This window comes from Ammodytes marinus (genome assembly GCF_949987685.1).
Source record: "Ammodytes marinus genome assembly, chromosome: 6".
NCBI classification, from domain to species: domain Eukaryota; kingdom Metazoa; phylum Chordata; class Actinopteri; order Uranoscopiformes; family Ammodytidae; genus Ammodytes; species Ammodytes marinus.
The window spans coordinates 18295668-18320667 of NC_137235.1; the positions used below are offsets into that span (position 1 = coordinate 18295668).

The 25000-nt window shown below is 42.4% G+C and overlaps 2 protein-coding genes across 6 annotated transcripts in view; one reads left to right on the forward strand and one right to left on the reverse strand.

Annotated features, from left to right (window-relative positions):
• Positions 1–17645, reverse strand: part of ntn1a (netrin 1a) — a 60795-nt gene extending 43150 nt beyond the window's left edge. For 3 of the 4 annotated variants that reach the window (XM_080030070.1, XM_080030069.1, XM_080030067.1), the window contains exons 1-2: positions 17499–17645; positions 16224–17292 (exon numbers count right to left, since the gene is read on the reverse strand). In XM_080030070.1, the coding sequence (XP_079886196.1) occupies positions 16224–17247 (1024 nt within the window). In that variant the 5' untranslated portion in view covers positions 17248–17292; positions 17499–17645. The remainder of the gene's footprint in view (positions 1–16223; positions 17293–17498) is intronic. The other variant, XM_080030068.1, reaches the window with a different exon arrangement.
• A 3679-nt stretch (positions 17646–21324) lies between these two features.
• Positions 21325–25000, forward strand: part of pik3r5 (phosphoinositide-3-kinase, regulatory subunit 5) — a 23331-nt gene continuing 19655 nt past the window's right edge. For both annotated transcript variants that reach the window (XM_080028940.1, XM_080028941.1), the window contains exon 1: positions 21325–21477. The gene's annotated coding sequence lies outside the window, so the exon portion shown is untranslated. The remainder of the gene's footprint in view (positions 21478–25000) is intronic.

The window sequence follows — 25000 nt, forward strand, 5'->3', positions numbered from 1 at the left end:
ATTTTTGTGATGCTTCGATTCAAACTCTCGCACGATAAAAGAGGCAGCATGGATGTCACCCATTGGCCTCGATAATCCTTGTGGTACACAGAGTGGCAAACTGAATGATGACTCAGACACAGTCTAGTGTGAAAGAACAAAACAAAGAGATTTGCTTCAATAGGAGATGTCCAAAAATATATAAGACGCCTGCCCGACAAACAAAGAGTTAACTAAATGATCCACAAAAGAAACTGGATACACCATTGAACAATCCACATCATTTTACAATATTTGAAAGTAACGGTCACTTGATAATGAGGTTAAAAAGAGACATAACGTGCGCTATTAAAGATGGTTAATCCTGGCGATTCTGCAAGAGCCAAAGTGACGTCCAAAATCGACATGTTTTACATCCAGGGCAAATGTTTTTAAAAATTCACCCTCTACAAAATGTGTGCATGGCACCTATTGTATGATTGCATTAAAGGGAAATCATGGTTGAGTCAATGTATACGTCTGCAATTGGAGATGGTACTCCACCCAGACCAGACCACCACCACACCTTTTTTTTCAATCTCACTTTATGAAGGCACTTGATGTAAATTGTCAAGGTGCAGGATCATCTTGGGATACTTGGTTTAAGGAGTGATTCATAAAGCTAAACAGATTATCAGTTTAAGGCTAATGAGGAAAAAATAGGCTGCAACATTTTCCTGTTTCTGCTCACACATTCACTTTCAAGGTTTTCCCTCCTAAATACTACGAGCATTGAGAGCTGAGCTGCTGATAAACACTCTGCTTTCCAGTGAAATGTTTAATTTAGGTCTAGAACAATATTACCCCCAATGTGTCATAGACTCTGTAGATATTACACAATATTTGCTCTGGCAAGAGGTTGATTCTCAGCTACAGGATGATTGCGCTGCTCAGTTGGCCAGGAAAATTGGCTATAATTATCAAATAGGCCACTTAAACATAATCTAATTAAAAATGACTTCAGAAAATAGTTTGACCCCTTATTGCAGGTGTTTTTGTCTTAAATCTTGCAGCTGATAAACGAGCGAAACCCTAACAAGAGAGCTAGTGCGGACATTTGATATGGATCAATTTGATCATTTTGTCAAAATTCATCATCTCTTTTATGGTATATCTGAAATGTGCAAACCCCCCAATCAACACATTCACAACTTGCCCATTGTGCTTTAATGTAGCCTACACTGTTGTGTCTAAATATATGATATTGTCTGCGTTGGAAAAGATGTGTCATTTCCGATGAGGTCATCCGCCATGGCAGCAGCCCAAACACTAACCCCCTGTTATTCTATTCCTTAAATCCCACTCTTCTGTTTCGTTTTGCTCTCCATCTTTGTTTGCAATCTCCTCATTCTTTATTTTTTTTTACTGACCTTGTTTGTTATTGGGGCTCTGAGTTAATTTCATTTCCCGCCCACTGCTGTGGAAAAGCGCTCAGGGAAACCCAATACTGCCTTTCTTTCTAAAAGTGGAAACTGCACTGCCTAATGTTCCTGGATAATGAAACGGTGGCTGTCACAGGAGGCTGGACAACGGCCACTGGCTTTTAAGACTTACCGTTGAAGTGATATTTGCTTTCTCTTAAGTATCTGCCTGACATATAGGTATATATATTGTAGCTCCAAAGAGGCAATAAGTGAAGTGTAAGGCAAAACAGTGTCTTTGATTGAGAGAGTCATTTCTCCTTTTGGATGCACAACACAAAAATGTCACATCTGGCTTTATTTTCTAAACTGGAATTAGGTCACTTAAAACATACCTAGGCAAAAAATTGCATAACATTTTGATTTGAGCAATTACTTACTACTTACTTACTAAGTTTTTACCCACGTATAAGAACCTGCATTTACTTTGACTTGTAAGTAAAACAACTGCCAAAGGGGATGCAGTTTATCACTAATGCAATACCTTTAATTCATTGATTTGTCTTATTAGGCTGGTTTCTGACACCTCCAGATTAAAAAGGGAAAAAATCCATTAGAACAAATGAGAACGGACTGAATGCTTGTTTGAGCACCCACACACAGCACTGGGTTAAGGTTATAGGGACTGATTGTGGTCTTGGTTTAAGATGTGATTTGAAGCAAAAAAACATCATGTGTTTACATTATTCACATTTAACTGACACCGACAAGCAAAGTCTTGCACTTTGCACAAACACCATCCACCCTAACTGAACCCTGCAATTGCTAGGGGACAAGAGTTGCAAGAAGAAAAGTGAGGTATAGATATATAAGTATATATATAAAAAAAGAAACCACAAATTACTGACAGATACGAGGTCTGCATCAGCTACTGTTAATACTCCCACAGCCCCCTGACAGGCAGACCGGGGGAAAGATGCACTGGGAGTATTCCCCTCTGGCTGGGCTCTATCTCTCCATCCTTCTACCTCTTTCTTCACCCCACTCTTTCTGTCTCCCCCCCTCGACTCTGGGAGACATAAGAATCATCTCCCATCGGTTATCCCTCGCATGCTCCAACTTCAACTTTTATCTCCAGCCAACGACCTGTCCTGGCCGACGTACAAGACTAAAATATGAGACGGAAAAAATACAACCAAAACAAGGGAGGGGGAAAGAAAAAAAAAAGTGAAATGCATTCTCCAGGTTGCTTTTTATCATCAGATGCACATCTGGATATCTACAGGGACCTGGTATGTAACCATTTCAATACCTGCAAAATGTCTCTTGAGGTTAGAGAGCAGGAGACAGACGGAGAGAATGCGGCAGAGGCCAAGTTTTTTTTTCTCCCTGCCCAGTCTACGTAGTTTCAGAGAAAACACAGAGGGGCCCCACGTTTGGAAATGAATTTTTCGCCCCCATCTCATAACACAAATATTACCATTAATGACTCAATTTCCTTATAATTTCCTTATCGGCCCCTCCGTAATTAGGCCCATTTGTTTGCTTTGTCATCCTCCAGTGATACGGGCCTTTTGTTATTAGAAGCAAAGAGGGGACTCACGTGGGAACCTGATGATTTATTCTGCTGGAGGAGGAAGGGATCCCCACAGCTGCTGAGGAGCCCCCCGAAACACACACACGCACACACGCACACACTCACATACTTACATGCACACACACACACACACACACATCTCACATACTATAGAGGCGGCCCTCGTCCTGCAACACTGCAGAGTCAGCGGCGGCAGTGGAAGCTATTTAAATAGCACTTACTGGTAGCATGCTGAGTCTAGAGCCTCGATCCGTATTTATCTCTCTCCCTTTCTCTTTTTGTCTCCTGCCCACCCTCCCTCCCTCACTCACTCTCTGTCTCCCCAAGTCACCCCCATGGTCTCTCGTTCTCTCTCCTCTCTCTCTGTAAACGGGCCTTCTTTAGAGGAGTGGAATCAGCTGAGGCCAGTGCTTTTCTGAGCTTCTCCCTCACTCTCAGCTGGACACCAAGCCTAATTAATTGGCAGCATTGTACGAGGGGAGGGGAGCAAGCGAGGGGAAGGGGTTAATCGGGAGGAAAAAGTGTTAGGCAAAGCAGGAGAGGAGAGCATGGCTTTCATTCCGTCAGATGCTCTCCATTTCTTTTATTGTCTTAACTGAAGGACCGTAGGAGGGAGAGACAGTGTGTGTTCTTGTGTATAAGGGCAACTGAGAGAGAGAAAGTGTGGACTGGCAGCCCCTCACCCCGCTTTGTGTGTTATCTCTGAGAGCTAATGAGTGATGGATTAACCCGGGATCACCCCTGGCAAATTGAGATGACCCCCCGCAAACTGACCCTAAGCAGCCTACCCAGAAGTCTGCATTCCACTTCACACAACCGAACAACGACACACACAAACATAAACAGGCCTTTTGGTGTTATGTTCTCTTCAGGGTAAAATGGCATCTTCCGTAAAGGTTAGGATGTTTGTTTTGATGGACACACAGGTCGCCTGTGGAGTTTAGGCTGTGGCGCTAATGCAAATTAAGAAAATAAGAATAAAAATGACAATGCAGATGTTGCCCCGCATATACAGTAGTTTCCAATGATCCTGGTTTCTCTGCACTGGACTCAGTGTTAAACATTTTCAGTAACATTAAATGTGGAGGGATCAAATACAGAACTATACATCGCAGAGCCACCTGTTGAAAAGCTTCATTTGGGAACCAGTCCATCTCGTTTTCTTTTTACCACAGTCAGCCCATATCCAAATGCAAACATGATCCCATATACTGTAGAATCCTATTTTCCACAATAAGCCATCAACTTAACTTTTAATTAGAGATCATACAAATCAATATGATAGAAAATATTGCCAACAAAGTGTCCTCTCCTCAAGTTTATTGTAAATCTGTCTACTTTGTGCTGACCTCTGCTGACTGAGATCTCTTTGTGCAACCACTGACAACCTGCTGCCTCCAAATGCGGCTTACTTTACCAGCTTGTTTGGTTTGACAGGCTCCCATACTAAGAAGATAAAAGGCTGATGTATCACTCTTAGCTGCCTGTGTTATTGTTGGTTACATAGACAATCACAGGCCGACACACTCTGAGACACACACAAACACAACTGTGGCTTGAAGGCATCCATGACGACCGGGTGCAACAAACCTCTGGCGGCCCGCTGGCTGCCCCACACACACACACTCAGACAGCCTGCACCATGACTTATATGGGAAAGACAAAGCTATTGGTGATAAATCACCGTCAGCTATTCAACAAAACACATACACTCACACACACACACACACACACACACACACACACACACACACACACACATAGAAGGAATTCCAGGGAAGGTTTTTTCTGGCAGTGTGAGCAGGTTTGACGCAAAATAAAACAGTTTGAATCTGCTTGATCTGTCACAGGTGCTTTCTCTGATTGTGTGTGTTTAGAGCCAGCGAGAGAGAGAGAGAGAGAGAGAGAGAGAGAGAGTGAAGAAAGTGTGTAAATGCATAAAACAGCTAAAAACCGATAAACCAATATGTGTTCATTGCGCTGCGACCTAATATCATAGAGTAACCCTGCGTCAAAACGCTTTGCAGCTTAATCTGCATCTACAGTCCAAATGTTTACAACATAATTAACCACTGCAGACACTTTATTCCTCAGAGGTTGCAGCTGCTTGCGGTTGACTTCAGATGACGACAGCAGTGTTTCTACAGAGCCAGCAGGGGGGCACTCTGATCCACGCAACAGGCTGCCGTGTCGGTCCTGTAACTGCGTCCAGCCATTAATCATCTATAGCTGTGAGTGTTGCGGACCCCCGCTTTGGGCCCGATGTGTTCACGCTCGCGCTAGGTGGTCCTGTCGGCGAAGTGGGGACGACTGTTGCCAGAAGAAGTTTTTTTGCCAGGACTTTCACCTTGAATCAAACGCTGAGCATGCTGCAAATTCAAAGGCCTCATTTTCTTTTATTCCCCTCTCTCTCTCTCTCTCAACACATAAGTGAGTATGTGTTTTTTATTGTTGATGTTGATGCTGTTACAGCCCTATCAGCTACAGAGAGACATTGAAGGAGTTGTAACAAGCTGTGCCAAGGCTTTCAAATTTTGTTTAAGTGTGAACAGACTCGGATAATTGTAGCGGTAATGTAACAACACATGCTGCACCAGCTCCAGTGCCTGTCCTGATGTGTTTTTCTTCTACCTGAAAGAACATGCAAAGATTTTACATTTAATCTCATTAATATTGCATTGACTAATCAATGCAAGGCGTAGTGCGTCACAATGACGTTCTTTAACTTCTCTTAAAATCAATTTCTCTCCATCTTGCTTATTTTCCTCTCTCTCTCTCTCTCTCTCTCTCTCACTCTCTCTCTCTCTCTCGCTCTCTCTCTCTCTCTCTCTCTCTCTATGTCATTGCCTTGGGTCTACATTATATATTTGCCTTGGCCGCAAACAGTCGCCCTCCTCTTGTTAACCGTGCAGTAACCCGCTGCCACACAGAGCTGCTGAGGTCATCATCACTGATCTTCTACAGTGCCGCTGGCCCTGGCCTCAGGATCAAGTCTCACACACGCTCACACACACACACACACACACACACACACACACACACACCACACACACACACACACACACACACACACACACACACACACACACACACACACACACACACACACACACACACACACACACACACACAAATACAAACAAACACACACACACACACAAATACAAACAAACACACACACACACACACAAATACAAACACATACACACACACACACACACACACACACATACATACACATACACATACACATACACATACACTCACTGCCTTTAAACAGTGAAAAGCTGCCAATGCCTACGCAAACATCATCCCAAACACATAGCACCAGGCACTCTCTCTCTCACAGACACTCACCTCACAGTGTTTACCTGGACCACTGTTAACAAGTGAGACCGCCATGACGGCCATGAATCAGTAACATGCTACCAATGTGTTAAAAACATGATGACTTCTTCCATGAGTGACGCTGGCTTTGTGCATAAACTGTCTGGCTCGAAGGAGAACCCCACCAATATTACACAGAGTCAGTTTACAGGGTATGAGAAGTACAACACTAAAAAAGAGAGTAGTATAAAACCTTTTTCTGACTCCAGGGGGACTGTGAGAAGTCTTAGTTCTTCTCAAACAGTCAATTGCAAAAGTGTCCTTTTTGCCTTCAATGCAAGACAACAAAACAGAAACTCCATGCTGTGTGCATCAGTCTTCCCGAGCTTTCCAACAGACTGGCTGCAATAATGAGCAGAGCCCTGCGTGTTATTTGTGTACAGATTGTGTCCAGCTGCTAGCAGTCCACTTAATCCCAATAAAATAATGACTCAGATTTTTGAGCACATAGGCCAAAAAACCCAGACAAGGAGCTGAAAACAGTCAGAACATTTTCTACAGTTAATTTCCAGTATAATGGCACGGCGTGTGTTTAGCCTGATTAGCCCTTTTCACCCCCGTGTGTGACAGGGTTTACACAGTGGTGTTAATGTGACGGCTTAATATACAGTATATAGCATATATACAGTACAAGACGCAGACAGGCTGTGATTCATAGAGCCAAGTGTCTAATGTGCAAACACATGCTGATGTTGTCTGGTGAGGGTTTTGATTACCCCTAATCATCTGGTACCCGCTTGAACAAAGCCTTTCCATCATACACACACACACACACACACACACACACACACACACACACACACACACACACACACACACACACACACACACACACACACACACACACACACACACACACACACACACACACACCTCTGTCTCACTCTCCTGCTCAATCTTTCTGTCTCTGTCTCTCTCTCTCTCACACACGCGCACACACACACACACACACACACGCACACACACACAAACTCATCCCGTGGTTCATGCCAAACCCACAGCACACATAGTTCCTCCCTCAGCTTAGACGAGCTTTCACTATGGCATCAAGTCACCAATTAATTCATTAACAGATGACTCCCCAGGCAATGAATAGCTGCTCTCATCCCGGATAGAATTACTGTTTGCGTAAACACACACTGGCAGACAACACAGTCTAACAGACACACTCACACATGCTTGCACAATCTTAATCTTTCTCTCTCTCTCTCTCTCTCTCTCTCTCTCTCTCCTTCTCAAACTTTCCCTAACACAGACCAAACACACACACACACACACACACACACACACACACACACTCTCTACGGTAAAAATAAATACATTTTACAATGTGAATGCCTACGTGCATTGAAAAAAGACACATGGAACCAGTCACACAATCATGTCACAAACACACACACACACACACACACACACACACACACACACACACACACACACACACACACACACACACACACACACAAATATAAACAGATAACTGGCAGACGGCAATGACATATCAACAGACTGAGGAGAGCCTTTTGTGTTTGTCCGTCACTGGTGGTACTCAACATGTGGAGCTACCTGTTGAGTAAGTGCATGAAGTTGCCTGTATCCCCCATGACCTTCAAACACTCTTTCTGCAGCAGCTATAGCAGCCCTGCTAGAAGCCATCCTATTCCTGTTTGAGCACTGTTTTTGTGTGAATTTGTAATGCATTTAACTTTTTGCACCTGATTCGACCAGCTATGGTTGAGCTGTCTGTGCTGTCAAAGAGCACGCCCTCCAATGAAAATAATGACACAGCTGTCATCGCTGTAAAGAAAACTTACTTTGCGCCTGTGGTTTGAGAGAGATTAATCAGATTGCTGAAAGTATTTAGTGTGCAGTACGCCCGGATTTCTCTCTTGACAATATACCTGACAGCGTAAAAACATAGTTCGGAAGTGTGCGTATATGTGAGCCAGCCACGTCTGCAGCTGATATTGAGTAAGAGGAGTACTGTGTGTTTAAAGGACAGACAGAAGAGGGAAAGATCCGCTTGGATCTCATCGGCCGGACCAATTATCACCAGCTGCTGGTAGAGTGCGCCACAGATTGGATGGAAACGATTTAAACACAAGACACACAAACACGGACGCAGAATGTATTTTCACCCCGAGCTATGCAGCAGCCATATTCCTAATCACAATATGTATGAGAATGATGATGATAATGATAATGACCATCTGAGTTTTTGGCCCGGCCAGTGTTATGATAAGCCAGCTACGGTCCACGGTGAGTTCAAGCACCAGTGAGGGTGACAAGAGGAAGTGATTGCAGGCCAGAAGCCAACAGGGTAACACAATATGGCTTTCCTTCAGAGGCAATATGGCTTCTGACCAAACCGTTCCTCAAAAACAAGGTTGAGGTTCCATTTCTGGGATGGTGCGTGTGCACGGAGAACCTACGTGCGCAAACTCACACATTCGCACAGACACTGCATGCTAAAAATGCGGGCTCACACTGTGAGCGGTGATCTGTGTTGCATTATGTGTTGTAGCCAAAGCAATGAAACAAGACCGCAGCCGCAGAAATATTCACTCTGCCCAGAGGACCCTGGATTCAACAACAGACACACTGGCCTTCTTGATAAGTGAACACATTCCATCACCCCAAGCGGGGCGAGCTGAGCTTTGTCAAAGGCAGTAAAACGGACAGTAATGAAAATGATATTTTCACATTTGAGACGTATACCAGACAACTTGCAGATCACACGTTCAGTAGGTTTTTTTTTTTGTTAGAGGCAGCCTTCCTTGTAACTCTCTCTCAGCACAAACACAGACACACACACAGACACACACACACACACACACACACACACACACACACACACACACACACACACACACACACACACACACACACACACACACACACATACACATTGCCATTGTCTGTGTTAACTGTCTGTCTTATCCTCATGTAACCCTCTAACCTTGTTTTTAATATATAAACGTGATTCCACTCTTCAAAGGCCTCTCAGAATTTAGTATCTCTGCAAAAGATGAATTTCATCAAAAGTGAATTGTTTCTTGAGCGGGGCCTCACGACAAGCAACAACTGGCTCCAAAAATTCCAGCTCAAAAAAGGGGTCTGCTGCCAAAGACTGACATTAACAGCTTCAAGATATTCCGTGCTCCACCGTACTCAACAGCATCTGCATTATTTATGTCACATCAATTGCTTCCATTTGAACCTAAATGATTGGAATTACAACAGATCACACTGGTGGGACTGTTAAGTCTCTGGTTACATGAGTGCTCAAAGATAACAATTTTATTATTGGGAAATAAAAAAAGACTTTGATGTCCTACTACTGGAAACACAGTTCAGAATCCTCATGCTTAAAGGAGAAGTAAGTGATATGTTTTTGTTAATAAGTGTTAAATCACTCTATATTCATACAGCAATCACTTAAACAGTATGCACAGCTCATAACACGAGTCTCCCAGTCATTCAGCTTTGCAGTAATTGCCAGATAAAATGTTGAGTATCTTGCTTGTTTTTTATCCAATAAGGAGACAGAACTCTATAAAAAGGCGGGTCTCTGTGACCGTGAACGATGACTCGCTACTCTCCATCACGACACTATCTGATGAAGACGGCTGCCTGTTCATGTGGTGGTGACGTAGGGACTAGGTAGGGGACCGCTAACTGTAGTCACCGACAGGAAGGTAGCTAAAAGGACCAAATGGCTTACTTCTCTGTTAAAACAAAAATGGATGTTCATTCAGGTTATCATTATTGGTCCAAAAGGAAAGTCTAGGAAGATATTTCACCTCCCGTCACTAAAAGACCTGTCAAATCTATTTTCACATCACAATGTACTGACATCAAGAAGACATGGCATCATATCTTTGAATGTGTATCAATAAATGTTTCTCTTTTTCTCAGTGTACACACAATACATACAGTCAGGCTCCAGCAGTGTGCCAGCACTATTAAACAGATGTGATTATTGACTAACTCTGAAAGTTCAAACTGGGAGTTCTTGCATCTTACATGTAACTAACTGTACTTTTTAAATACATGGCATAGATTCTGAGCAAAACAATATAGTAATGGGCAGCACACACTCACAAAAAAACACATACACTCTCCCAGACAACAGCAGCATTGGAAACAAATGGACATCTTCAATTCACACTGATATGGTCTCCTGCATTTCCAAAACTTGCTGCAGAGAATTTTTCAATATTACCACACTTTCACTGTGTGTGTGTGTGTGTGTGTGAGTATCTTTCCTGGCTGTCCTTTTTGTGTTTGGTTACAGCGCTTGATATAGCATAGCGTCAGCCTTGCTTACAGTATGTGCACTGCTGCCTCAGTGGCCATGTTTCTGTCTGCTTGAGAGATACAACAGGTCTCTGAATGTAAAACCGAAGGGGGAGCCAGTCGTCTGGACCACAAGCGACTTATTTTTGTCGCGGTTTACAAAACGAGTCATAAACACTGATAAGAGCTGAAGAAACAGGAGATTCTCGAAGTGGGAGAGAGGCCATTACCCTCTGTTTGAACTAGCGGCTGAAGACCTGAAGAGAACTGTGTGTGTGTGTGTGTGTGTGTGTGTGTGTGTGTGTGTGTGTGTGTGTGTGTGTGTGTGTGTGTGTGTGTGTGTGTGTGCGTGTGTGCGTGTGTGCGTGTGTGTGTGTGCGTGTGTGTGTCTGGGTGTGTGTGTGTGTGTGTGTGTGTGTGTGTGTGTGTGTGTCTGTGCGTGCGTGAGTGCGTCTGTGTGTGTGTGTGTGTGCGTCTGTGTGTGCGTGCGTCTGTGTGTGTGTGTGTGTGTGTGTGTGCGTGTGTGCGTGCGTCTCTGTGTGTGTGTGTGTGTGTACATGCCCACAGGTGTGTGCTTGTCAGTATAGCAAGAGGTGAGTGCTGACTGAACTAGTGAAGGTGAGGAATAGTAAGGCAGTGCAAAGTGCAAAGCTTCTCAGTCGGTTTATTCTCACTTTTGTTTGCTGTGACCGGGACTTACAACGCATCCATGTCGGCACCTTTGAAGATGAAGGATGCCGGTTAATAAAAGGTGCACGGTGAGCTGCTCAAACATTAACCAGACCTTCGCTCATGTCTGAAAGGTATCAAGCCAACATGACAGCAAGGAGACAAAGGGTCCTGCCAAAACATCTCTATTCCCCAAATGAAAATCTATATTTGACTGGTAGGATATTACAACATGCTGTTACTGAGAGTTTCTCATATATGTGCAGGATGACTGTCAACCCCTCACCTGAGTATTTGAAGAGTAAAATCAACCCTCTACAATTTAAACAAAAAATCTAATATTATTGGTGGAATGTAATGTATTTCTAACAAGCAAATGTGATACTTTGAGTGTTAGGATGTAATAAATTACTTTTTTTTCAAACTGAACTTTCTGTCTCTGCCACCACTTTGTTTCACAAAACGTTTGTCAACACATGACACACAGAACGTGAGCATGAGCCGTGAGTCAAAGCTGATTGAACTACTATTGATTGATTGTTCATTGAAGGGTGTCTCCATGGTTGTGGAAACCTATGGCTAAAAGCACAACTTGTTCGTTCACATCATTGCATTATCATGTATTTAGGCCACAATTTACCTTTCTGCAATTTCTGTCATAACTCTCAGTATTTGAGTCTAAAGTTGGTGCACAAATGGTACGAAGGAAAGCTAGTCTTCTTAATTCTGTCCGAGAGGACCTGCCCGGGATTCTGGAATTGATTGTTGCCGATACTGTCGCTGGGAAAATGTCCAGTGCAGTTGCTCTTGATTTATCTTCGACCTTTTTAAGGTTTGGGCATTAATCCATGGAAATAAGTGAAATACACCACCAAACATCAGTGAGGCACAGCTGTTTGTAAGTGTTTACTTGTGTTTTCGTGGACACTTCTTTGTAGTTAATATTTAAATCTAGTAAAGGCACTTAAGCCTGTTCAAGATGTTCTACCCCTGGAAACACAACCATAAATCACAAAGCATTAAAACAACCTGGAAAAAACAAGTGGCTGTGGCCTTTAAAACTCAAGTGTTCAATTGCTATCAAATCAACCATGTCAACTTTTTTCTGCACCACATGTTTGCTTCCTGTCAGCTGCTCGCCTTTGCATCAGCACCTGGGAACATTTTGAGTGTGCTCTGTGATTTCTGCAGTGTAGATGTTTGAGATAGTGAGGCCAAAACAAGTTGTCCAGCTGATATACCGTGCTTTAGTAATATAGTAGACTTTGAGAGCATAGAGGAAAGAAGACGGTTAAAGCCAGCCCAGAGCATCTCTTCCAAGTCACTAATGTGTTACAGTATCAATGCATCGCCAGGCAGGCCTCTGAAAAAATAAAAAGTTTGCTCCTGTCTACTGAACGCAGCCTTTACATTCCCATTGGCCCAATAAAGGGCGCCTGGGGTAAAAAAATTAAAAAAGAAGAGACAATTGTCAAAATACTGTGCTGGCCCAGGGGCTATGGAAATGTCACTCTACTGCCCTTTATTTCTCCTCTCTTCCATTTTCACTATTATCCCCTCCCTCCATCTCCAGCCCCTCCCTCCCTTTCGGCCCTGCATGTTTCTCTCTGTAGTGCAGTCCCCGTCCCCTCATTCTGCATGCCTTCAAGCTGTCTTTCTAATCTCCCTGAATTATTCAACACACTTTCTCCTCTTCTTCTTCATTTTGTTCTTCTTTTTTCTGTCACTGCCACACGTAAAGTAAACTGCAAAAACCTGAATACTGGGGGATATACATTTACAGTTCATTTGCATTTAAACAATTTTTCTCCATGGAGGAAAGGACTCTCTCGACTGCAGCTATTTCTCATCAGTAATGAGTTGAAACAATGTCACCTTCCTTTCATGACCTGAGTTGAGTAGGATTCTCTATTGTTTTCCTCTACTTTTGCTGCAAACCCAGATTTAAACTCTATTCTAAAGTGAGACTGACGCAGTGATGGCTACTGAACTCATTGCATAAGAAGCCTTTCCTTTGCTGAGAGAGTCAATAACTCAAATGGATCGGGCCGCGCACACTCAGGAACACGTAAGTGTCCTTTAAGATCCTGATGGAAGTAATCAGCAAAGTGCACTTCAAGAGAGAGACCTGTGTGTGTGTGTGTGTGTGTGTGTGTGTGTGTGTGTGTGTGTGTGTGTGTGTGTGGCTGCGTGCGTGCGTGCGTGCATGTGTGTGTGTTTGTGTGTGTGTGTGTCTGTGCGTGCGCGCGTGTGTGTGTGTGTGTGTCTGTGTGTGTGTGTGTGTGTGTGTGTGTATGTATTCAAGTTCTTTCCGGAGTATACTTTTTTTTCTTTTTACTCTCTTTTATTGAATTATTTTTTTTATATATATCAGAATATCAATAGCTTATGTCAAGAGCTTACGTCAGTTCCGACCCCACACGGTGCCAGAGCTTTTTACTGCCACTCAGAAGCACTTCTGCGGTGAATACAATCCTTTTGAAGGTCCAGTGACACTCACAGTGCTGTGATTAACGGGAGTGCAATGAAAAACTCTCGGGTATAACAGCGTGATCACTAAATATTGTTCCCATTGAGTAGTACAGCCATCTATCCAGCACACCTCCTGTTATTCTTCACTGCCCTGACAGAGGTGTGATTTTTTTTCCCCCCTTTTCAAGAGTCATCGTTTGCCTCAGCTCAGCACGCACACACACACACACACACACACACACACACACACACACACACACACACACACACACACACACACACACTTCAATAAACTACACACCGTTGAAAAACTAAGACTGCCAACAACATGATGGATGCAGTGTGTGGCAGGCTTTTAATGGCTCCAGTGTGAAATATATTATACGTGTGCTAGTATGGTCAAAAATAAAGTGTGAATGATATTGAACAAATGAAACAATTAATTTCCAAGAGTTTATAGGAGTTTTACATGAACAGTTATTTTTTTCGTGGACCGTTTAAATATTTTAAAAATAATTGCTAATTCAAAGTGTCCCTGAAATGTTCAAATTTGAAAAAAACATAAAAATATTTGTTTACTATTTGATTGCTGGCACTTTTAACAGTGCTGTGCTTAAGAATACATACCAATGAATCTCTCTTTCCATTGTGTTCTCTGAGTAAAGCACTTTTAAATAGAGAGAGCCAAGAACTCATAGAGAAAAAAAAACAACAACGTTACATTCTTTTACACATTTTGAGCATTTCAAGTCAAAAAGTGTGTGTGCCCGCCGCATGTACATATTCCCACAGAACTGAGCCTGTTGATTTAACAACACATCTGCCAGGGCCCAATAAACCAGAGCTTTAGAAAAATGGAAAACACCGGACAAACAAACAAAAAAGCTTTCAAAACAGCTGCTATGTGTCAAAGTGGCTGACATGTGCCGTGACTGTCAAACCATATGGAAGCCTCTCACACAATGAAGGTTTGAATGTGTGTGGAATGTGTCCTCTGTGATCGTGTGGAGTCACAGTTAAGTTTCAGTTTAAGATTATATCACCAATAATCACACATTTTTGATGATGTATACACCCATCAATCATTAATCCATCAACATGATTCAATCATTTCAATAATCTGTAAAAACAGTCAACCTCACTCTCACAACTTCATCCTTATTTTCTTACCGAACCTATGGAGTACAGAACTTCCATTGACAGAAACTGGCCCAGTGGTCCTGGATTACTCAGAGTCTATACAGGTTCATCTGTGTGTGTGCCAGGGTGTGAGAAAACACACAACAAATGCAACTACTGTAACTTTGATGATTGTGATCACCGTGCAGCAGCTGATGGAACTTTTGGCTCTGACAGAAAAAAGCAGCAGGAGAGATATGATCAGAAATTTGCCTTTTTTTACTAATTCATGTTTTTTTTTATTCGTAACACCTACTTTCTTTTTCAGATTTTTTTTTTATATTTAAATGCCCTAATGCCCATTTTGCTTTTTTTTATGATGCTGCCAACTGATCATGACTGCTAGTGAATAATGTAATTAATTAAAAAAGGTCATTTTTGCTGTCGTTATTTTCTTCAAATTTTATTAACAGAATGAATGCAACAAAACTGGAACCAAATTGCCATATTACAATCTACAATCTAATATTGTAGATTTCACAAACTACTTATAGATTAAGAATGATTAATTTGTGATTTTATTCTGATACATCCTTTTCGGATTGATTTAAATGTGGACAAAATGATGTGGTCATAAAAACAAGTTTCGTTGCAGGACCGAAATGAAAAGGCATCGCTTTATTGTAGCGGCAATAAGGTCGAGCTGTGAGAAATGTTCCAGTGGATGAACAGGCTCGGTGGTCGCGTTTGAGGTGGTTTAAAAGCTTCCATTACGGCCCGCAGCGAGCCAAATGGACTGACAAATAGCATTTTCATGTTGCATGTGACCTAAACCCAATTGTATGTTCTACGTGCGCCACAATATCAGAGAAAATAAATGTGACTTTGCTGTGGTTTTGTTTATGTTCAAGTTTGGTGAACTGAATCTCTTAAAATAACAATGGGATAGTTATGAACCAGAAACGATTATTATTAGGGCTATTATCATTATTATTATTATTATTATTATTATTACTATATTATTATTATTCAGGCCTACTATTATTAGGCCTATGTATTTGAAGTTAAAAACACCATCACGTTTTCATTTTGTATTAACACATTTCACTGATTTTATACGAAATGTATCAATCGAAAAAACAAAACCCTGATATCTCATTTTCTTTAACTTTCAAATATGTCCTCTATAGCTGACAGTTAATCTTAAAATCATTGGAGCCACCACAGATGCGTAAAAAAAACATCTCCCTCTGCTCAGCGTCAGAGACAGCCGCTATATGGAGGACAGTAGCTGGACTTACCGACACACTCGTTGGCCTCCCTCGCTGTGGCTCTCTGCCACGGTCTGTCGTAGTGGAACGGTTTGCACCTGTCGCACTCTGGCCCAGCTGTGTTGTGCTTGCACTCACACACCAGACTTCCATCCCGGTCCTTTACGCACCGAGACGCGTGCCCGTTGCATTTGCATCTCCCCCCGACCTGCAGGTCCGACACGGCATAGAAGTACGAGTCCCGGGCCAGCTCCGAGTCGTCCTCGTTCTCGTCGCCGAAAGTGTGCAGCCGGCTGAAAATGACTTTAATATCAGTGGCCGTCACCCAGTCCTGCAGCACCGGGGAGTTGTCAAAGTCGTGCGCCGACGGTCTGCCGTCCAGCGTGCTGAAGGCGATGAGCCCACCGGTCAGAGGGTACATGTCGGTGTGCGAGTCCGTACACACGGCCTCCTGCTCGTTCTGCTTGGTGATAACGGCCCTGTTTGGCTTGACGTACATCTTCCTGCACTGGGTTGAGTAAAACTGAAAGGGCACCCACGTTTTACCGTAGTCCATGGACTTGAAAATAGCCATGGACTCGGGTCGAGGCGAGCAGAACTGCAGGCTCACGTAGGTGACCTCGAACTTCTTGCCGAGGGACAGAGTCAGGGTGACGTTCTGCGGGGACTGGATGAAGTTCTCGGACTGCCAGCAGGTGAGGTTGTGCGGGTTGTTGAGGTCCGTCAGGTATGCCGGAGGGTGGTACTTCTTGGGGTCCGAGGCGTCGCACGTGTGACAGTTCCTGGTCCTCTCGTCTCCCTTCTCCGCCGATGTGACCACGCAGTAGCGGCCAGGCGTCTTGCCGCAGGTGCTGGACACCTTCACCTCCTTGCCGAAGGCGGAGTTGACGAAGTCCGGGATGCAGCGGCGCGGGTTGCCGTGTTCATCGTAGCAGGGGTCCGGCGGAGAGGTCTGCGCCGCGAACAGGCTCATGCCGTAGCCGCCGAGGGCGCTCCGGCATGACATGGACGCGGCCAGCAGCACTGCGAGCGCAATATCAACAGCCCTTATCATGGTAGCCTATAGATCCCTGCACCGTCCCAAAGTGTCTCTCTGCCGCTGGAGGAGAAAGAAGAAAGCAGTGAGTGAGTGTGTGGGCAGTGAGACTGTTATAAGTTTGGTGATGGCACAACAAGAATGGACAAACGAAGGCTGTTTCCACACAAGCATTGGGACTATACTTTCCACTGATACATAAGCCACATTCAATCACACCACATGCACGTCAGGTCTTTTTTCGATTTTTTAAATAAAGCACACTTTACCTCAAGGATAATTTTTAGAAAGATGTCAAAAATACCGGCGACGCTATAAGCTACTTTTTTTTCTATCGGGTTACAATCACAGCGCCTTCTGTCTTTCTTGTTTGTTTCTTCTATATCTCCTGCGTAAAAATAGAGGAGCACGGCTGGATTTTAAGAGTTGCTAGTGTCCTTATAGCAAGACCTACTCCTCCTGCCGGTCTTTTCTCTATACCCCCCCCCCTCTCTCTCTCTCTCTCTCTCTCTCTCTCTCTCTCTCTCTCTCTCTCTCTCTCTCTCTCTCTCTCTCTCTCTCTCGGATCGGGTCTTGGCACAGCCTTCGATCACAGCTCATCTCGAGTGGTGGATGTCACCAGGCGGAACGACCACATCCACTGCTTGCCCATCAGAAGATTGGCATGCGTTTGAGACCCGAATTAGCGCGGGATAAAAGAGAGAAAAAAACTGGAATCAACACAGCATTGATTCGGTGGTTTGCCAACACCTTCATCTGAACGACACCTGATAGACAATGACGTAGTGTAATCATCGAGAGGTGCACTAAATTGTTAAAGCATAAACTTAACCATTAGGCCTATATTACCACACTCTGATCATTCATATTTCAGTAACCAAAGCTGTGGTCGTCCGATTCTTTCTTTTTCCCTAATGGCTTGTAGCCAACTCTGGTCATTTATTTATTTATCTAAATGCTCAAACATCACGTCAAACCAGAGTACTATATTGTGCTGTGTTTAACTGTAGCATATATGCTTAAGGATGATTAATATAATGGCATTATTAGAAGATAAAATAAATGAAACGCCTCTTTAAAAAAACAGAACCACACCACGCCATTAAGGATCATATCAGGATTAGTTAATTAAGCTGTCGTCAAAGCCTAATACATTATGAAATAAGAATTCCTTCTTCAAAATAAAGCATCATGATTTTGAAGTTTGCCTCATCCTAGTGCAGCTTCATTGAACCTTTGAACGTGAAAAAGTGGCCTTTGTGGAACACATTTCGGGTATTTTTTAAATGACCGCAGTTTGGTCTCCACTCTCCAGCTTGAGGTTACTCTCTTTCTTAGAAACAAAACCACACACTTTCACTGATCTGCCGACAGGACACCATACCAGATATCACCTCCGTTAGCAGCCCACTGAAATATGACATGACACTTAAAAGCTTCTACTTATATGAATACAACATTATGTCTTACGTCATTACGTCTTTAAGAAAATAAAACCTTTGCAGCGCAGATGTGAGTGCAATATTTTGCAGGAAACATCCGTCCCGATGACCATCTGTTCTCTTGTGCAGTCCAACCCGGGTGCAGGCAGCCTCAGCTTTAAGAGACCTGTTGAATTTCAGAAATACAAGTAACAGCGCCATCTTGTGTCTGTAACACAGACACACCAATACGCAGCGCAACGAGCGGTGTCTATTTATCCCAGGCGGTGGAGGCATAACATTGTTTATTTCATGACCATGACGCCGAATGACTGCTGCAGGTCTGAATGGTGGACACTGAATGGTGGATGGCTGCTGTAGACAATAAGTTCAATTATTTCAGAAAACAGAAAGATCACATCTTTCTTCAGGATTAAACCACGGTGTTCAGTTCAATATGTTGTTAATATGTCAGCTCATCCTCCTCCCATCATCATCATATTCATATACAACAAGCTGGAAAAAGAATAGATCATAGATGCTGGCCTTTCAGGTGCATTGTCCGCCCTTGTCATGTTGAATTACAGTAACCAGACAACGATGGTGCCAATAAAAGGTACTCTATGCAGCAGAATCACACACAAAACAGTAGTTGGCATGTTACAAAAGGCAACATTCTTTCAATCTAATTTTGTGAAATGGAATGACTCCCCGTGGATCTCATATCATATTCATATAATATTCATTCATTACAAAGAAGTGAAAAAGAACTGTGTTCCAAATAAAGAAAGAAGTATTAGCAGCAGAGGAAGCAACTTCTCGGCAATCAGCTAGTTTTACATATTTCAACAACAAGGTTTACCATTGTGGAAATCACGGAGAGACCATTAGAAAATAGGTCTTTAACTATATGTGTTTCATTGGTAAGGTGTATTTAAGTGTACAAGCAGAAATCAACATGTACAAAAAAGAGCAAATGTGATCAGCATGTTTTCTGTTCTTTTATTCCTGTCTCTCAGAGGATGTGCATTTTGCTTATCAACCACTTTTTATAAACAATGATTTCAGATTAGTGTCTTTGTTCAGGATCTTGTTTTTGTTTACCGCTTCTCTAACCTCAGTCAGTACTCACTTCACTTGGTTCTCCTCAATGTCTTCCTCCTACATTTAAAAAAAGAAATATCTCCACCTATCTTGCCATCGTCAATGCATTCTTCCATTAGTAATTTTCCTATCAACTTATACATTTATTTTAGGGGAGCCCTGCATGTTTGAAATAACTTCCCTGGCTTCAGGTTTGCATCGGTCTTGTTATTTGAAGTTCAAGTTCAAGAACAGTATTTGAATCAGTGGTCATCATGGCTTGTAAGATAAGTGTGGGCAACATGCCACCACTGAGCGGAGGAGATTGACATTTTTGGGGGACAAGGTTTGGTAAATTAAACCTGAACACCCTGATCACAACAAAAAACTGTACAATTCACCTTTAAACTCACTCCTTTTCTACACCTACTTTTCCTAAAAAATACAAATATACAACATTTAACTATCAAAACTACGTTTGTGTTAACATTTAATTACTTTGAATGACATCATAGTTCACCTTGAAGCACTGTGGAATTTTTTGCAATACTTTTATATATTTCGTCAAGTGTTTAAAAAAATGTTATTCAAAGAAATAAAGGCATACTGCAAAGAAGTTTGAATTCAGATGTTCTTATATTACTCTTCAGTCAAAAGTTTGGCAGACACACGTGAGCTTGAACACAGTTAGTGTTTACTGTCACTGTTTTGTATGGCTTGTCACTACATTTTCCTCTATTCAAGAGAAGGGGAATTCACAGTTGCACTAATACACGAAATGTAAATGACAGGCAAAGCAGGAGGGGGAAGTAAGGTCAGTGTTTCCCTCACTGAGGGGGTTGCTGAGAGAGAGAGCAAGAGAGAGAGAGACAGACAGAGAGAGAGAGAGAGAGAGAGAGAGAGAGACAAAGAGAGAGAGCAGGAATAGGGACCTCACAAACTTTGTGGAAATACACAAACACACACAAAGGACCCATTTATTATCTATTATTATACACAATTTGATATACGGCATATCCATTAAACTCTGCCCATTTCATTGCTTGTAGCAAAGTAAAAGTCCCTGTCATACTTCATAAATGAGTGTTATTAACCACAGTCTGCTAGGACTTGAAATTATGTTTTAACTGCATAGAACATATGAGAAGGTCTTTTCTAGTGTATTGTGTTAAGACAATTGAGCACCATGCTCTTGTCCAGCTTAAGAATATAATGAACAAAGCCACAACAGCCAAACAAAGACACTTTACCCACCAGTGTGAATATAGCATGAAAACAAACATGTCAAACATATGACTTCCTTGTAGAGGCCAACATCCCCTCCAAATCCACATGCAACCTCTCCGGCACGCATGCAGAAACACACAGGCACGCACAGTTACACTTCCCACCTATACACACCAGCAGCCTCCCTCTTTGTGCTCACATGCATCTCTCTCATACACTTCCTGTTTGCCTTGTTTGTAAGCAGCGGTGTGTGTGTGTGTGTGCGTGTGTTTGTGTGTGTGTGTAAATGTGTTTGAGAAGCGCAGAAGTCTTTGAGCACTGCAGAGAGCTACAACCATATGCCGGCGGATGATTTCCCTCTTGTTTCTCTTGCCCAGGATGTGGGTTTGTCTGTCAAAGCGTGATGTGTGTGCTGCATGAATGGCAGTGGAACTGAGCTGGAGACACTTTGCCTTGGACACTCTGGACTCTTTAGACACATGCAGAGGCTATATGGACGTGGGACAGTAAACAGCAGGTAAGACCAATGAGGCAGTCGTGGGTGTATTTTTTTGTATATTTTATTTTGAAGGGCATCTGCTACCTGCTCTGCGGGGCTTGGATGAAGACACTGACTGTCAGGCTGAGGACAGAGTTTTGTCTTCTCCGGTACTGTTCAAGGGAACAACCACTCCATGAGTGACAGGAGACTATTGAATTGAAAGTGTTCATTTTTTTAGCATCTACGTATGCATGCAAATGAGGAATTGTAGCAATTTTGCATAGCTCCATCCATCCATCCATCAAATATGATGATACAGTATCTACACATTGGGGACTCTTGTCTTTAAAGCTGTTTTTCCATAGTCAAATTTCCATGTCATCTTATTTTGACTCAATGCAAAGGTGATTGGATGATATCAGAGGACAGTTCTTTGCAATGTGAAAGCCTTGTTTGTGTCTTGTTGATGGGCAGTGTCCGCCTCCCAGTGCTGGGAAAACCAGGGCTGTCATGTTGACAGGCGCCCACTGTGAGTGCACAGACACCCCCCCCCCCCCCCCCACCCCGCCACCCCACTGTCTCTTACCTTAACTACTTATTTCAGAAACTTCTGCTTTTTCAGACACTCTATATGATTCATGCTTTTAGTAAACGCTGAGGAAGTGAAGAGGCAGAAGCACGTGTTAGCTGGACCTGGAGGTTTTGTCGCTTTATAAATATCTATCTTGGTGTCTGTAAATGGAAACAGACATGCTACCTGCTGATCTCAGATATCTGTGTCTGCACCTTAAACCGTACAATAGGTTGATATGGGTTCATGTTTAATTTCAATGGCTGTAGTTGGCCTTACAGTGCAGATGAAGTGCAATTGTTTCGAACATGTACATCATGTGCTGTATGTGCAGTTATAGATGACAAATATCATTAAGTGTGTACTTGGTTCATAATTTTTCAGGATGGATACAAAGTGCCCCAAATTCAAGCAAAGAGTCCTGGGAACTGTCCCTGAAGTGAAAGTCTGTCAGTTATTCTTGAGGGCTCCACCCCATAGAGACAGTACTGAGCCAACGCCTGAACACAACATCCTTTTCAACCACTTGTCAATGTAGCCTAGAGGTATTTGAACTTGGCAAATTATTGCCTCTGGTGATCTTGATCGAGCAAACTACCATCCATTTGTTCAAGTCTCAAATTGAACGAGCACTCCATCGTACTCCTATTGTCAGACTTGCAGTGGACTGTAAAAACTAACCATCAAAATCGATGCAGCAGAACCAGACATATATTATATATAGCCTATATATATATATAATCAAATGTTTCTTCCCTGTCCAAACCTGATGTCCACATTGCCCACAATGCAACCCAACTGCCAACAGTTCAGTTAGAGACTTAGTTGTGTTATGCTTGAAGCAGTTTATAAAGCCTTAAGCCCCTAACTCCAAGCAGAGATGAACAGTAGACTACAGAGCTCACTTCTTTTGAACTCAAGTGACATCACTGGAGGCAAGTTGATCAGGTTTTCTCACAGCTATGTGTACAAATTGTGGAGTTAACTTTAAGTCTTGATCCAGTCAAGCACGAATCAAGTCCCAAGATTGTAAAAACAAGTTTTAAGTCAAGTCTTCATTAGCAAATTGCAAGAAAACTACAGGAATTCAAGCTCAGAATGCTGACTATTAAATTGATGTTAACATTTAACTGTTAAAGATATGATTTGAAAAAAATAAATAAAAATAAACTAAATTAATCAACAACAAAAAAACAGTACATAGGTCAAGTAGATAATCCAGCTCTGTGGCAATTCAGAATTTTACCAGTTCAATTCTTTAAAAAGGTTAACTTTTGGATCGGTCAAGTGGAAGTCAAGGCTCCCGTTCCTGTTCTTGAGGGTAGATTGGATTACACAAAATATGGAACAAAACACGCGTCTTAATGTATCATTGATTTATCCCCTGGTGCCTAATGTTTAATTGACAACATTTTTCTCTCAGTGGTGATCTATTTCATAATGAGTCCTTCTAGATAGCATTACCGTAATTCTTCTCTAAAATAAAATCGTAAGGATAAAATAATATAACAAACTCCTTGTTTCTTCCTTCCTGCATTTCAGATGACCACAGACTGTTCTTGCACAACTAAGGGTTAATCTAGTCTTCTTGGAAATTGTTTGATTGCACAATCACTTTCAATGCATTCATATCCTCATGTTGAGAAATCAAAACTGCCTGATTAGGTCATGTGTCAGCCTCGAGAAAAAAACACAGATAAATGATGTTGATTGGTTGCAGATATTGACACCCTTGGTTGTTCACCACAGTTATCAGATATGAAGAGTGAAGGCTGCCATGATATGTTTTCACAGCGCAGGTTGATTGCAGTATCCCAGTGCATCGCTTTTGTGCTCACAACATTGCTTCCTGTTTATCTCCTAATGGCTGTGGTATCAGTAAAATCTTCACTCTCACCTTTATGGCGCATACTTTGAAGTCAACACACCGCGTGTGAGAGCATATGCGTCTGTGCACAACCCACTTGTTGTTACAAAAAAAGATATAGCCTATATTTTCTGTGTTTTTTTATACATATTGGATTTAAACAAATGTAACAGGATATGGTTTTCTACTGGGAATGTGCATCCTCGTCATTTATTAAATGATAAAACCCAGTGTTTTTCAGCGCAGACAAGGACTCACCCAGTCCTGACTGTGCATCAGTGTCACCTCTATCATAATCTGATTATTATCTGATCTGCATTTCCTGATATTTGCCATCATATGTTTATCGGTGTTATTGAGGAAATGAAGAACAGAGGTTGATATAGAGTGGCTTTCTGTTGCCTAAGTGACAAAACAAACCTATATGTGTTGGTGCTAGATTTAGATGTGCTATAACAGATGTTTGTGTCGGCAGGGTATTCCCAGGAAACAATCCTATCCAAATTGCAATTGATGAAAATATTCGTCTTCTTAAACTGCCTGCAGGAAAACTAATGTTAGGTTGAGCTTCGAAGTCGATCCTTGAACAGCTGTTGACAAAACCACCTGAACTCATAGAAAAGAAGTTGGAACTGTGGGAAAACTCGGTCATGTTATGTGATGGAAAGCTGTACACAAGTTGACCTGGATGTGAGATTGTTCTATTAGCTGGCCCAATCAAGAATAGACGTTAAAGGTGCTCCGAGGAACCATCAGTTTATTCTAATTCTTGCACCCCCTTTTGACAAAAGTGGTAGTGTTTTTACCACGCCAGCTGTTTCTCCAGAATCCTGGGTGAGCGTACCCATGACAAAAGGCATAAAGAAAAGCGCTGTATAAAAATAGCATTATTTACGCTGATGGTCTCGTTTGTTGTTACATGTCATTTATGATCATCAGAGGAAAAATTAGACTGATTCTGAAGTATTTCAAAGTTCCTCGTAGCACCTTTAACTAAATCTCACCTGTGAACTTAACTTAAAGCTGGGGTGGAGGATTTGGGGAGAAAATGGCAGTTGGGATAGAGATTCTAATCCAAATACCTCAACTGCTCCACTTGTTCTCTTTGGTCCCTCCCCTAT